We start from the raw sequence: 13445 nt of genomic DNA, 5'->3' as shown, positions 1-13445 counted from the left end.
TGAGCTTTCCCAAGTAACGGCGCTCAGAGAGGGAGGAAATAGTGCAGTTGTTCATGTACGAGTAGAAGAACGTGTCTCTGCTACTTAAAACACCTACAAGTGCATTATTGCTCTGTACAGCATTTGGGTAACTTCTCCCCAGCTGAGTGTATCTTCCGTGAACAGAAAGCATTTTTGAGAACTCAGGGATACAAAACTTCCATGGAGCACGTTGCCATCTATCTCCCTGCCACAGAAAAAGCTTCCAGTGGCTCATCCCTGGCAGTACACCCTTCCTGAATATTCTCTGTCTCTCTCAATGTAAAATGTCTCTCTCAACTCTCTCTCTCAATAGTAAATTCTGAGGAATAAAAGGACTGTTTCATCACTTGACAGGTAATAGCAGAAAAACAAGTGGAAAAAATAATGTATACAATGCAGTAACAAGCATAAACACTCTGTATTGTTCCCTGACCCTTCACTTCATTTTGCATTGCAAATGGATTAATGATCGCAGAATAGGGAGAGGTAGATGTACACAGGGAAAAGCTTTTCTGCTTCATCCCCTATAGGACGCGAACAGAGTTTAGCTGCAAAATGCAAGTCTCTACGGTTGAGAGTAGCTTTTCTTCATAATGAATCTGGAATGCCTAAAAGATGTGGGAAATCTATTCCCCAGTTTAGTATTAAACTGAAATACGATCCTTCGGTCTTTAACTGTGAACATCTGGTAGAAAACTCTGCTGGTCAAAATTTACTAGCTAATAAAGACTATAATGAATTTCCACAGTTAGAGAGCTACGTATGTTTTATATAAAAGCAATCATGACATTACAAAGCACTCAACACTTAGAGCAAAGGCAAGTATTATTTTGTAAGGCATGAAAGAAAGATACATCACTGCAATTTAAAACGAATTATATGGCAATAAAATAATATACTTGTTTCTTTTTAAATACAGAGCCTAATTAAAATATAACCAAACCTAAACTTTCAAACTCCTTAAAGCAAGAGATCAGACAAATATGTCAAATATGTTTAATTTTTTCAAAATAACTGATGGCAAAATAAAATATTTACATCACATCATACTGTGTAAACATGTAACGTCACTGTACAAAGAAATATACATGCAAAATAAAGCAAAAATTTAACTAAAACAATAAAGGAAAATAATACACAAACATAATGATATGAGGTTGGTACGAATACACATCCAGTTCCGAAGTCACTTGTTTTGTTTTAAAAAGTTTCTGTACAACTTTACAAAAAAAAAAAAAACAAAACCAAAAACAAACAACAAAACCACCCCAAAACAAAAAAGGAATAAATAGAATACAGTGGAAGCCGCAAAGCTCAAAACTAACCCAAGCTAGGTTATGGCTTAAGACCCATATATCTAACTGTTGTGGGATGTCGGCTTGGTTTCTTTAAACATGGCATTTCACACAAACATAGATGACAACACACCCATATGAACTCAGTGATGCACAGAAAACCGTCTCTGTCTTTTTAAATAGCTCACGTTAATATTACTTCAACCTTAAAAACAGTTACTAAGACAAATACATTACGTGTCAGATGCTCCTCATCTGACCACTACTTTCTGAATGTATTCTTCACCAAAGAGCACAAAATTCATTTGTTCATTTCACAGAAAGAAGTAAACACAGATTTGCAAATTCTAAAAAGTAGCAAGTGTTGAGGCTGATTTTGGGAAAGTCAGACTTTGGCATTTTGAATAGAATAATAAATTTTAAAAAGCATCACCCTACTTAACCAGTTTGAGATTTGGGATACGAATCTCTCTTTTTTCTTTTTGTTTTTTTGAACAATCCTTAAAACTGACTAGCCTTGACTAAACTCTACGCTAACCCTCATCTTAAACTAATAACAACAGTATGGTACAACACACCCGCCCCTGCCCACCCAGAAACCCCAAACACACAAACAAAACCATAAAGCTCGCCGTACTAAGTATGTGCTTTTTCTATATATTTATTACAGTTACAACAGAGGTCCTCATAAATAGTTGCATAAAATGTTAAAGCCACAACATTGCACATGATATGAAAGAAAACAAAATCCCAAATGAGTGCATTTACAGTATTTCATCCTGCTGTATACTGCTCGATAATCGGGTCGGCAAGCTGGGCACCAACCCGAAGTCCTTTTCTAAGGGGACAGTGAGTACTGACCCAAACTGAAGACCCGCACAGTGGTATACCACCATTTAGGAAGGAGGGGAAAATGAAGGATAAGGGGAGGGTGGTGGTGGGGCAGAAATTACAGACCGAAGGCAGGTAACAGTCTATATACAAGTAAGGCCTACATTTTATCAGAGCAAAACGATTCATTCTATTTGTATGCAAAAACTTTGAGGTTGGATGCACTTAAAAGCAGAGTCTGATCTCAGTGCACTGCTACGTGAGATACATACAGGCGAGGCAACTGGAAAGCTCTAGGACCAAGTGAAAACCAGATGTTATAAATGGAGGCCGTATCAATGGGCAGCCATTTTGGTGAGTCTTCTCCAGGCATGATTTCATTTTTGTTTAACACCAGTGCTTTGAACATAGGCATTTCTTCCTTGAATAAATCTTGAAAATGGTAGTTAAGTTCACTTGCAAAATTCAACTCTTGTTATTAAAAAAACTATTTTTTTTTTTTTGCAGAAACCTGAATAAAATACTGTTACTGTATCGCTCGTGACTGCTTTTTGCAGAGTACAGTGCTATCGTCCTCCACCCCAGTGAAGTCTGCATTGCCAGTCCCCCGTGCCACCCTGCGCGGGTCCCCCTGGAATGCATTTGCACACGAACATTCGCTAGCAGCTGGTTGGCTCGGGGTTTGCTTTCCTCAAAATTCAAGTCAACAGCTGATTGGCAGGAGGAGTCTATCTCCAGTCTGATTGGTTGGCAGGAGGAGTCTATCTCCAGTCTGATTGGTTGGCAGGTGAAAGAGAATGAGAGAGAACTTCAAGCAAGGTCAAACTCTTGGCAAGAGCCTGCTCTGTAAGAAGTTTTTAATGCTACGGATGGGTCGAACATCATTCTGGTGTTTTCGCCGCTCAATGAACGAAGTCAGTCTGGATATGTCAATGCTGTCAGCACTTTTGCTATTCCCTAGCTGCAGCCATTGCTCCTGGAGGGCCAGTGCAGCCGAGGGACGCTTAGCTGGGTCATCCTGAAGTAGGAAGCATACAAAATCTTTGGCCTTCTGGCTAACTCCTTTGAAGTAGTCATCTGGGAAACTAAAGTCTAAGCGGCAAATATTCAGGCAAGTTTCCTCTACACTTTCATCCAGGAAAGGAGAGACGCCACTAAGAAGGACATACGTGAGCACTCCAATGCTCCAAACATCTGAAGTGAGGGAAACAGGATTTCCAAGAATAATTTCAGGAGCTGCAAACTCTGGGTTTCCAAGTAACTGGTGGATATAATACGTAGTATTGAGCTGGACTGCGTCTCCAAAGTCAGCCAGTTTTATTGTTGGCTTAGTGGAACTCTGGTCCACCAAAATATTTTCAGGCTAGAAAACATAAAAGCAAAAGTTAGTGTGTCCTTTTTTTCAAGTCAGTCTAACACACATTTAATGCTCCAACATTACTGTTTCCCAGCCAGTGCTGTCAGCTCAGGAACATAACAGCTACAAGCTATGAGGACTGCTGCTAAAGGCCAGCTCTGCAAGTCTCCTACCAAGTCCTACCAAGGCTTCCCCCAGACCAACCGGCCAGCAGTCGCTTGCCAACTACAGTGTTCAATGAATGTGTTTCACCTGCTGGCACTATAAATTTTGCAAGAAATATAGTTCTGCCAGATAACACTGTAGATGTTCACAATAACAGCTCTGCAAAGTTTCACAGGAACCTGTGTTTGGGAACTTAAGTTTAAAGAACAGCAATTACAAATAGAGGGTGAATAAAGCAACTGCTCTATTTGCTTTATGACAGAGACACAACAAACACCTTGCATTTAAAGGCTGGGAGACCTTGTCAGAATTTTCATTACACTTTCAACAGAATTCAGCTTTACTTGGTGATCCTTAGTGTAACGTAGCTGTACAGACAGAAGTCAAACACTGTTATGAGACCATGGCAGCGGCAGATCCTGTTGGATCCACATGGCTTCAAGAGAACTGCCCCACGATTGGTGAACTGAAAGTGGAATTATTGTGGTTTTGTTTCTGAAGCTACTGCTGCTGTGGCTGTGACCTTAGCAAAATAAGAGTGACTTACCTACAACTAGTTTTTAAGACTGGAAAATGTACTGATGAATTCCATATAGCACTAGAAAACTTTAAATGTTGGGTCTCTGTGATATGCAGACCAGACTGGTTCTGCTTGGAAAACAGAAGTATGTGGAGAGATGTTGACTCTTTTTGCTTTTTCTCACCATGACTCCCTTTGGCTAAACAGACCCTGCCTACAAAGACGACTTTTCAATGCTAAAATTCCTTATTATTCAAATACAGTGGAAAATAAGAATATCAAGAACAAGTTCTTAATTAATATACCTTAAGACCTTCTTAATGCATTAAATCCTTGTGGCTCAAGTAAAATTCACAGGGTAGAACAGAGGACCAACAGGTACCATTCACACAGATACCACAACCCTCAAAGTGCTATGAGAAGCAGATTTGCAGGAACAGAGGAAAAGCAGCCTCTTTCACAACAAACTCTATGCTTCTGAAGAAAGAAATAGATTTCTGCTGCAAGTTCCTCAGAAAACAAAATAAATAAAAAAAAATAACCAAACAAACCTGTTCCTATCAGCAATTACTTCCAGTGAAAAGGAACACACACGGCCAGAAAGCTTTAAGGAAAAAGCACAGGGAATTCAAAGTTTCTGCTTTGCTGGCTATGACTGATTGGGAATGGAGACCCACCCCATACCCTTCTTCATACAGTCTCAAAGCAACTCACAGTTCTATGATCTGATCTGCCAGTTTCCTAGAAGAGGGAGGGGTTTATGCCTGGAATGGTACATACTGCCAGGAATCCCATTCACTCCTCCTCACCTTTAGGTCCAAATGTGCTATTCTGCAGTTGTGAAGATACTGCACAGCTTCCAGAATCTCTCCCAGGTAGAATCTGATCTTCCCTTCTGTGAGGTTTCCCCATCGCACGACATAGTCTAGAAGGCGACCCTGGTCAGCCCTATTGGAATTACGAGAGTTATATTTTGGGTTAATTCAGATATCAGAACTGAAAGGAAAACACAAGGTTTGACAGTTATATTAAAAATGCTTAAGGCAAGTGTCCCTTAAAAACTACAAGTGCATCAAGTAATCACTGTTTCTGAGGTTTGGCTTGATCATCTGTGAAAATGTTCTGTCACTTACAGCTGATCTGCACCTACAATTCTGAAGTGGGAACAGAGTGTGAAAACAGAAAAGGAAAGGAAGAAATACTGTATTTTAGCCAGACTTGAAACACCAGGTATGTCCTGCCATAGACTACAGGAATAACCAATAGCCTGCAGCACATAAAAGACAGAGGACTAGTGTATGGCGAGGAGATTCGATATGAAGCCACCAGATCACAACATTCCTAATTCACTTGTATAATTACTTGATATAAAATAATTTCTGGACCTTCAGACTAAGATAATCACCTACATTTTCGTTTAACATATCAACTTATTTCCTTCTGAGTATATTATTAAACTCAACACTTCAATAGCAGCATTAGACACCTGCAATCTTTTATTTAGGTGTCTTCAAACTTCTGTGAAACCTTAAAGTTCCGTATTCATAAACCACTCTAAAAACCCGAGAAAGACAGCTGCACAGGTTATATTTTACAGATAACATTATGGTCCACACACATTTCTAACACTAGTATGTAGTTGATGGAGGTCTCAAAGGTATCAAGAAGGCCAATGAGCTGGGGATGCTGGAGATTCTGCATGACTCCAAGTTCATGGGTAACCTGGTCTCGCTTCATCAACTTCTTATTCACAAACTTAGTGGCTACTGCTCGCTTGGTTCCCTTCTGGTCACACTTCTTAACGACAGAAAATCTGCCCCTGGAATACAATATTGAAAGGAAAGAATTAACTGAGAGATGCACTAAGGACGTACTTTTACCTTGAAAGATATACTGAGAGAGATCTAATTTCAGGTTTCTAACAAGCCACCCTTACAGAGCAGTTTCTGGACATAAACAAGTTTTAAGTACACACATCTTTTACCAAATGTGTCTGTATGAGTAACTAGCTCTTGACAGAGACCTGTTTTATCACATTTGTAGAGAACTCAAGTCAGAGTAGCATCCAGCTTTCAAAGATCATCCATCATTAAGTTGGAGAAATGACTATTTTGTGTGACTGACTTTGCATTTTGCTCATTTTCATACTTTTCTGTCTATAATTTTCATAACCTAAATAAAAAGGTTTAGGAGAGCTTCACTACAGAAACAGTGTCAGTCACTGTAAGGCATGCTTAAAAACAAAGACTATGTAGCCTTCCAAAGTATTTGAAAAACACACACAGGTCAAGCTATGATACCACTTCAGCCTACATGTTTTGTTTATGCAGTGCCATCTAGTGCTGGTAAGATTTGCACTTCCTCATTTTAATTAATCCAATGTAATTCTGGCCTTTTAGGCTCATATGGTAAGTATTTTTCAAAGATAATTTAATTTTTTGAATGAGAAGTTCATATTTTGACATAAACAACTTTGGCGATCAGCATACAGAACACACCTGCCAAGCTCAGCCACTTCACTGTAGAGGGAATCAAAGTTGTCCTTCCAGATTACCATGATCCCATCACTTCCAGGACCTACAAAAAAAGAGGACAGTATCCCCAATATTTAATATCGTCAGATCCTCCTCAGAACTAAATTGTTGTCATTATAACCAAGGGACTATTTCAGATGTTTTGCAAAAGGAGAAATATTTGGACTTCATATTCGGTTTAGGAATACATGTCAGGAGGAATCTGCCTCAGTCAGACTGGCCCCTGTCAACTTTTGCTTGAAGCTGAGTGTGTGCACATTAAAAAGCAACTCATGGCCTCATATTGTTCATCCTCTTGCAGCTAAGAAAGAAAATGGTTTCTGTAATCAACTACTTCCTTGGCTGATATAGTATGAGTGGAATCAGCTCATCCTGTTAATCCCTGTATGACACAGGGTGGCAGCAAGACAAGATGGATTACACACCAAAACAGCCTGGCCAATGCAGCAGAACAAATTCTATAGTGGAACTAATTCAGGTGCAGTGGGAACTGTCTGTACAGGAATGACTAGCCTTGGCAAGTTGCAGGAAACAGCAAAATGAATAGGTATCTTACATTATTTCTCGTTGTCAACAATACACCTAGCCACTCTGGGGAAAAAAGTGATCAGTGTAACAGCTACCTCAAAAAAAAAAAAAAAGCGCTCTATCTTTCAGGAAACACTGATGTAAAGACCAAAATTGTATTTTCTGCCTCTTTTATGTATTGCAACACACCCATCCTAGAGCTTAACTACTGGCTGCCTTGAGTCAGTTAGCAGGAAGTGCTGGGAATAATCACCATGTTAATATGTTGGCAGTAAGGCACTTACTGTGGCTGCCAACACATCTTTCACAGTCTGGTTTCAATATTTCAGGAAAATGGCAAATTTTGGGGGGGCAAAAAAGGGAAGGGCATATTTTGGAGAGGTTTGGGACAACTGTACAAGTCCACATATTAGCTGGGACAGATGTACAAAGACAGAATGCAGCACGTCATATCTTACTTTCTTTTATATGAATGAATTTGATATGGAGCCATCCCACCTATAATCTATTAATGAATTCTCACCAATGGATAAAGACACAGGCCTCTCAATGGATTAAAGGACCCAGATAGCACCAATTGTTATAAGCTGCACGTAAGAAAGCTTGCTATCCTGCTATCTCACTGAGCTTTCCCTATTTCTAAAATTGGAGGATCCAGAACACTTCAGAGAAGAATAACTGAATGTACAAACACGCACTGAAACTTATCACTATGCCAAACACATCAACTAAAACCCATTTGTTTTTTCTTTTGCTGTCTGTCTCAGAAACACAGGCATTTTTAATCTTTGCAGGTTTCCTTTTGTTCTCTCACAAACATTCGGCTTGCCTCACTTCAGGTACTGAAACAATGTAATATAAGTGTAGATACATGATGCAAAGACAAGAAATAGCTGTACATTCTCCTGAACACTGTGGCTTTACAATTCAAGCAAAGGAGCATATTAAAATACAGAACACTACTACTCTTTTCTTATCTGTACACCTTAGAAACTATACATGTTGGCACAGCAACTTTCACTGAGACTAAACTAAGGATGCAGATGATAAAATATGATTTAATTGTAGTATGTTTGAACTAGTATTGATAGACAAAGTAAATGAACGTTGACACTACTGTGTAGGCATCTTGTCTGTATGAACCTCTAATTAGTTACATCCTAGAAGTGCATCTATTCCTGCTGAAACAAGTCATGTATCACAGGTGAAAAGGTTTGCTATAATGCTCCTTTAATGGAGGGGTGCCCAAGAGCCAGGGTTTTGTTTTTCCTGTACTGTGGGTACCAGACACTTTGAGTGTAATTAGATTTAAAAAAAAGCAAAGAGACAGGCCTACCTAAAACTCGTAGACTGGCAGAAGATGAAACCGAACCCATATCGTTTGCAGCTATACATGTATAGATACCATCATCTTCTGCAGTGACGCCAATGATTTTCAGTGAAGCCTCTCCTAAGTCACTGGGAAACAAAACGGCATCCGTTAACTTTATATTCATTTTACAGACCTTAAGTTACGGAAATGAGACAAATTTAGGTTGATACTGCTAATAATTCTTATTCTCCAAGCCCCACCTCCCTCTGGATAAACATTACTAACCCTGTCCCTGCCATTTCTGAAGCGTCTACCAGAATTTGAGCACTTCGTGTCCATCAAGTATCTTGGAATGTCCGACAGACTGTTAGAAAAACATCCTCACTGACAGTCTTCTCAGCATGTCCTAGGCACCATTGTGTTTGAAAAGTCAAATGCTTCCCATGTTTCTTCCTGCTTCCTCTACTTCCTTCAAATTATGAGAAGCTGTATCGAGACAACCATCCATCGTTGCTCTTTCTGAAAGGTTAGTCTCCATCCCTGACTATAGAAGCTGATCTCACATTCGTACTTTCAGAGCATTCATCCCTCATAAGAGATGGTTCCACCTTCAATACAAAAGGCGCACCTCGCCACAACTTTGGAGGCCTCAGAATTTGGGAGAATGTGGATGACAGGAAACCAAAAAAGACTTATGTTTTTCCTCTGCTCCAGGGCAAAGGCAGCAATAAGCTGTATAAGACCACAGGAGAAAGATTCTGCAGACACTTCCTTAATCTTTCTCACTGCTCAATCACCCGTTTTGTTCGATGGTTTGTCTTTAAATGTCTACTTAACTGTTCCTCTGTGCAATTAACGTCCAGTATTTTTGGACCATCTGCCATGGACATGAACAGCAGATAATTCTATCTGCAGAAGTCTGTTACAAACGTGAATACTTGGCAAGTCCTCCCTACGCTTTTCACCTCTAGGCTCAAAACAGCCCTAACATTGTGTTATTCTTTCACAGTAGGGCGTATTTTCAATATTTTCTGTCATTCTTATTACTTTCCTTTGCATTAATCCCAGTTACTGCAAGTCATTTGACTGACTGAGCCAAAAACCTATTTGTCACAGTCTTCACCACATGAATTCATTTCAGGGAAAAAAACCCAAGAATGTAAATTTTAGGAACATAGGAAGTTGACACACACATACACCACAACCCCCACCAGCTCAAAAGACATTTTGTGATTATTATTTCTAAAAATCTGTCAGCCAGAGCCAACATGATTTACTAAATATAATTCTGTCACAGGAATGGATCAGAGGGAAATAAACCTAGTAAATCTCTTACTCATCTCTCACACTGGTCCTGGGTGCAGTAGCAGAGCTGCCACAATGCCTGTCTCCCACAAAAAAAAAAAATTATACCCAGTGAAAAGGAAAAAGCAGCAGCAGCAGCAGGTAAAAGAGAGCAGTATAACATGCCATCAGGTTTGCAGGTAAGTTGGGCTGTACTGTACAACCTCGAGGAAGATGATGTACTCTTCTATCTATTAATGAGGAAAGTTTTCACAACCCCACCCCCACATTCTGGATTGAGAGCATAATGCACAAATAAGACATTTCTTCACACTGAAGTTACTTACTAAACAACATTTTCTGTATATGAAAGAATGTGTTTTCAGAAAAAAAAAAACCCAAACTTTTTTAATATGCAGTTTCACATTCCAAAATACTGCAATTTCTATTATTCATCAGGTGTTTGAATTCCCAGTTAGTCTGTTAAGTTCCATCATAGCAAAGCTAAAACCAGACAAAAATATTAACTTCTGTGCTTGAACAATGAAGACAATGACACTGCCATGTCAGCAGGAACCAGAGGCTTTTCTTTGCAAAATACTGTAGTGTGATCTGAAAACAGCCATTTGCTTCCAAAATGATGGCATGTTACTAATGGAAATAAGGGATTGGCAGATGGCATGTCACAACATACCTGTCTAGTTCACTCACTAGGTCAGCATGACACAACCACAATGGCTTCTGCGATAGCTAATCAGAAGCACCAGCTGAATTTTCTTTTGTTTTTAAGAGTCAAACTGAATACGACATTGGGGTACCACAGCTGTACATAGAAGTTACACATTTCCAGAAAATCCGAGCCGTGAAATATTTCTGTCTGAGGGCAACCCTATCTTTATGCCTCAAAGCCAAAAGATATCCTTCATCAAGGGTGCAAATAGAAAATATAACAGTTTCAGCAGCTTCTGTTGAATGTTACACAAATTACTCTACCTGTACGAAATGCTGTGATGACCGTCATTGCTCAGTGTGTTATGATCAGGACCTTTCCAAGTAACTGAAGCCTTGGGGCGACCACAGACTTTACACCTAAGCACGATGGTCTCTCCTGTCTCACATGTTACCTCACTCAATGGTATTATGAACTCTGGGGGAACTGGAAAAAGAAAATTAATGGCATTAGGTCAATTGAAGCAAATCAATTTACTTTGTCTAATAGAAAAGAGAGTGCAAGGAATAGAAAAGTAGTACGGTACTTTAAATTTCTAAGGTGTATCTGTCCCTCTACCCTTGAAGCACTTGCTGGGGCTCTGCAGAGCTAATGAATTTTTCTCTGCATGAACTTGGACACAACCCTACTGCTATGGCAGGGTTAACCTCAAAGCCTACCATGGTGAACCAAACACCCTGCTTATGGCAAGCTGAGGAAACCCTACAGTGAAAAGTATTTAAGGATATGCTCAGCCAGGCTATCTTTATATCCAGGTAAATTTGCAAAGGGGAACACAAAACACGTCACTCATGCACTGAAGCACTGTAGTGATTTCCCTTTTTGCATAAAGGTGAAACTCAAGAAGTTTGGTTCTGTTTATTAAGATAAAAACCCAGTTTGGCTCTGACCCCAGAAGGTCACTCTCTTTGCCCTGATCAGCTTATGCACTGGGCAGGACCTGAAGGTTTCCTAGGGTGCGAGGTTAAAACCAAAGGTGGTCTCCAGTTCCTGGCCTTGTTATTTTGCAAATTCAGCAAGGCCCAACTTCCATACGGTCTCCATGCAAATGCAGTAGAGTGCAAATCTTTCTGAACATATCATATGGTCTTTGTTTTATGTTGCTTTGGACTTGTGAAGAACAATGTGTTCCTTGCATCTTAAAAAGTAAATATATTTCATTAACTGCCTCTGCCCATGTATACTTTTGTAGAAAACACTCCGTTCCTAATGGAACTCATGTCAAGCGAATTTAAACAAAGCAACTCATGTTCTAATCAAACCATATTTACTGTGACTTTTAAAAATTAAAGCAACTTACCATCATAAATGTAATTGGGGTTGAGAAGCTGGAAAGGAGAAATGAAAGAATTAGTGTCTTTATAACACTACAAGAAATTTAAGAATGGTAGAAAACAAAGTACAGGGATGGTTCAAAGTTAGCTGTGCCCACAAAGATCCAAGAAACAGCTGAACACCAGAATTTCTGCACCACTCTGCTCTTTCTGCAGCGTCCTTATGCTATATCATGCTTGCAGGTTCAAAGATTATATCCTTCTGTCTTCAGATTTGGCAAACATTGTCCATTAAAACCACTGTTGCCTCTAAATCCTTCATGTTAGTTTTAAAGAAATCCCAACACAGCTCCTTTTGGAAACTAACACATCTTTGTAGCATTTACCTTTACAGAAACCTTGTTGGCAAGTCCTTCTCGGGATTTGCGGTAACCATTTTCTAGCTTGCCTTCCCTTTTGCCGTCTTTATCTTTTTTCTCAGATTTCTTCCTTAAACGGAGTGCTGTGTGCCAAGACGTTGACTTCCTGAGTACAGAACATTGAACTTCAATCAATTTTTTTTCAACTCCAGGTTATGTGTTATGCTCTCTAGTTTCAAATGGCATTGGAAAAGCATGTCAAAATGTTATTTCATTGTATTAAAGTATACTGAAATGAAATAAATTAAATATTCCATAAGGGATGTCTGTAGGTCAGTATTTTTTTAAATTGGAATGGTAAACTTTCTATATGAAAATACAAACTGTCAATCAAACTGAGCAATGATCAGTATGAAATCCATAGCAAATACAGCCTATAAAAGCTTTCCATAAAGCTTTAATGCTAAGAACTTTGATATCACTTCTCCCATTGCAGACTTGAGAGAGATCTTCCTAGCACAACCAGACATTTTCACTAGGTTTATGGGCTCAAAGAGGAGATCTAGGAACTCTGAAATCTCATTTCACTTGAAACAAACATGCATGGCTGTTTTCCTAAACAAAGGTGCCTAGCCTGACAACTCACTGTATTAAATAAACCAGTAACTGTTGTTGCTCTTAAATCAGGTATTATTTCAACACTTTCTCCCAGAAGAATGCACTACTACAGCTTTTTAATACAGAATATGTGCTTCTGGGCTCTTTTGTACATTCTGAAGTTTGCTAAGGGGCCTTCCAAGTACTCATTCTGCTTGATGTTCATTTATTTCGCAAAGATCACATCAACTTTTGGTTTAAAAGGTTCAAAGTCTCTCTAAGGAGGAAGTTGTTCTTCCTCCTTCACACATCCAGTCACTCACTTGATGGTTCCATCAGGGTTGTCAATGATGACTGCACTGGTATGCCCCAATACATAGCCGGGAATCCAGCCCTCGGCTGCGGGGCATTGATCAGTGGCGGCTCTGAACACCAAAAACATGTTCTGTTGGTTGCTGGCTAGAATCTGCACGACCTCTCCTTGGTAGACATTTATCTCATCCTCCTTCACTGCCGTGTAATCGTGTGTCACCAGCATGGTGGAGATATTGCTACTGCTGCTACTTTCACTCTGCAAGTGTCAATTGGAAGCACAAAGAAGGGGAGAAAAAAAAAAGAATCAAAGTTTAAAGTTCATG

General features: G+C 39.5%; 1 protein-coding gene across 3 annotated transcripts in view; it reads right to left on the bottom strand.

Annotated features, from left to right (window-relative positions):
* Positions 1-1003: 1003 nt before the first annotated feature.
* The window catches only part of TRIO (trio Rho guanine nucleotide exchange factor), a 256853-nt gene continuing 244411 nt past the window's right edge, over positions 1004-13445 (bottom strand). For 2 of the 3 annotated variants that reach the window (XM_064443396.1, XM_064443397.1), the window contains 9 exons: positions 13131-13378; positions 12238-12376; positions 11878-11905; positions 10841-11003; positions 8588-8709; positions 6688-6766; positions 5808-6008; positions 4999-5137; positions 1004-3510 (listed from right to left, as the gene is read on the bottom strand). In XM_064443396.1, coding sequence (XP_064299466.1) covers positions 2968-3510; positions 4999-5137; positions 5808-6008; positions 6688-6766; positions 8588-8709; positions 10841-11003; positions 11878-11905; positions 12238-12376; positions 13131-13378 — 1662 coding nt within the window. In that variant the 3' untranslated portion in view covers positions 1004-2967. Of the gene's footprint in view, positions 3511-4998; positions 5138-5807; positions 6009-6687; positions 6767-8587; positions 8710-10840; positions 11004-11877; positions 11906-12237; positions 12377-13130; positions 13379-13445 lie in introns of those variants that run through there. The other variant, XM_064443398.1, reaches the window with a different exon arrangement.

This window comes from Phalacrocorax carbo, chromosome 2 (genome assembly GCF_963921805.1).
Source record: "Phalacrocorax carbo chromosome 2, bPhaCar2.1, whole genome shotgun sequence".
NCBI lineage: Eukaryota > Metazoa > Chordata > Aves > Suliformes > Phalacrocoracidae > Phalacrocorax > Phalacrocorax carbo.
Note: the sequence above shows the minus strand (reverse complement) of the source record. Positions and strands in the feature narration are given on the sequence as shown.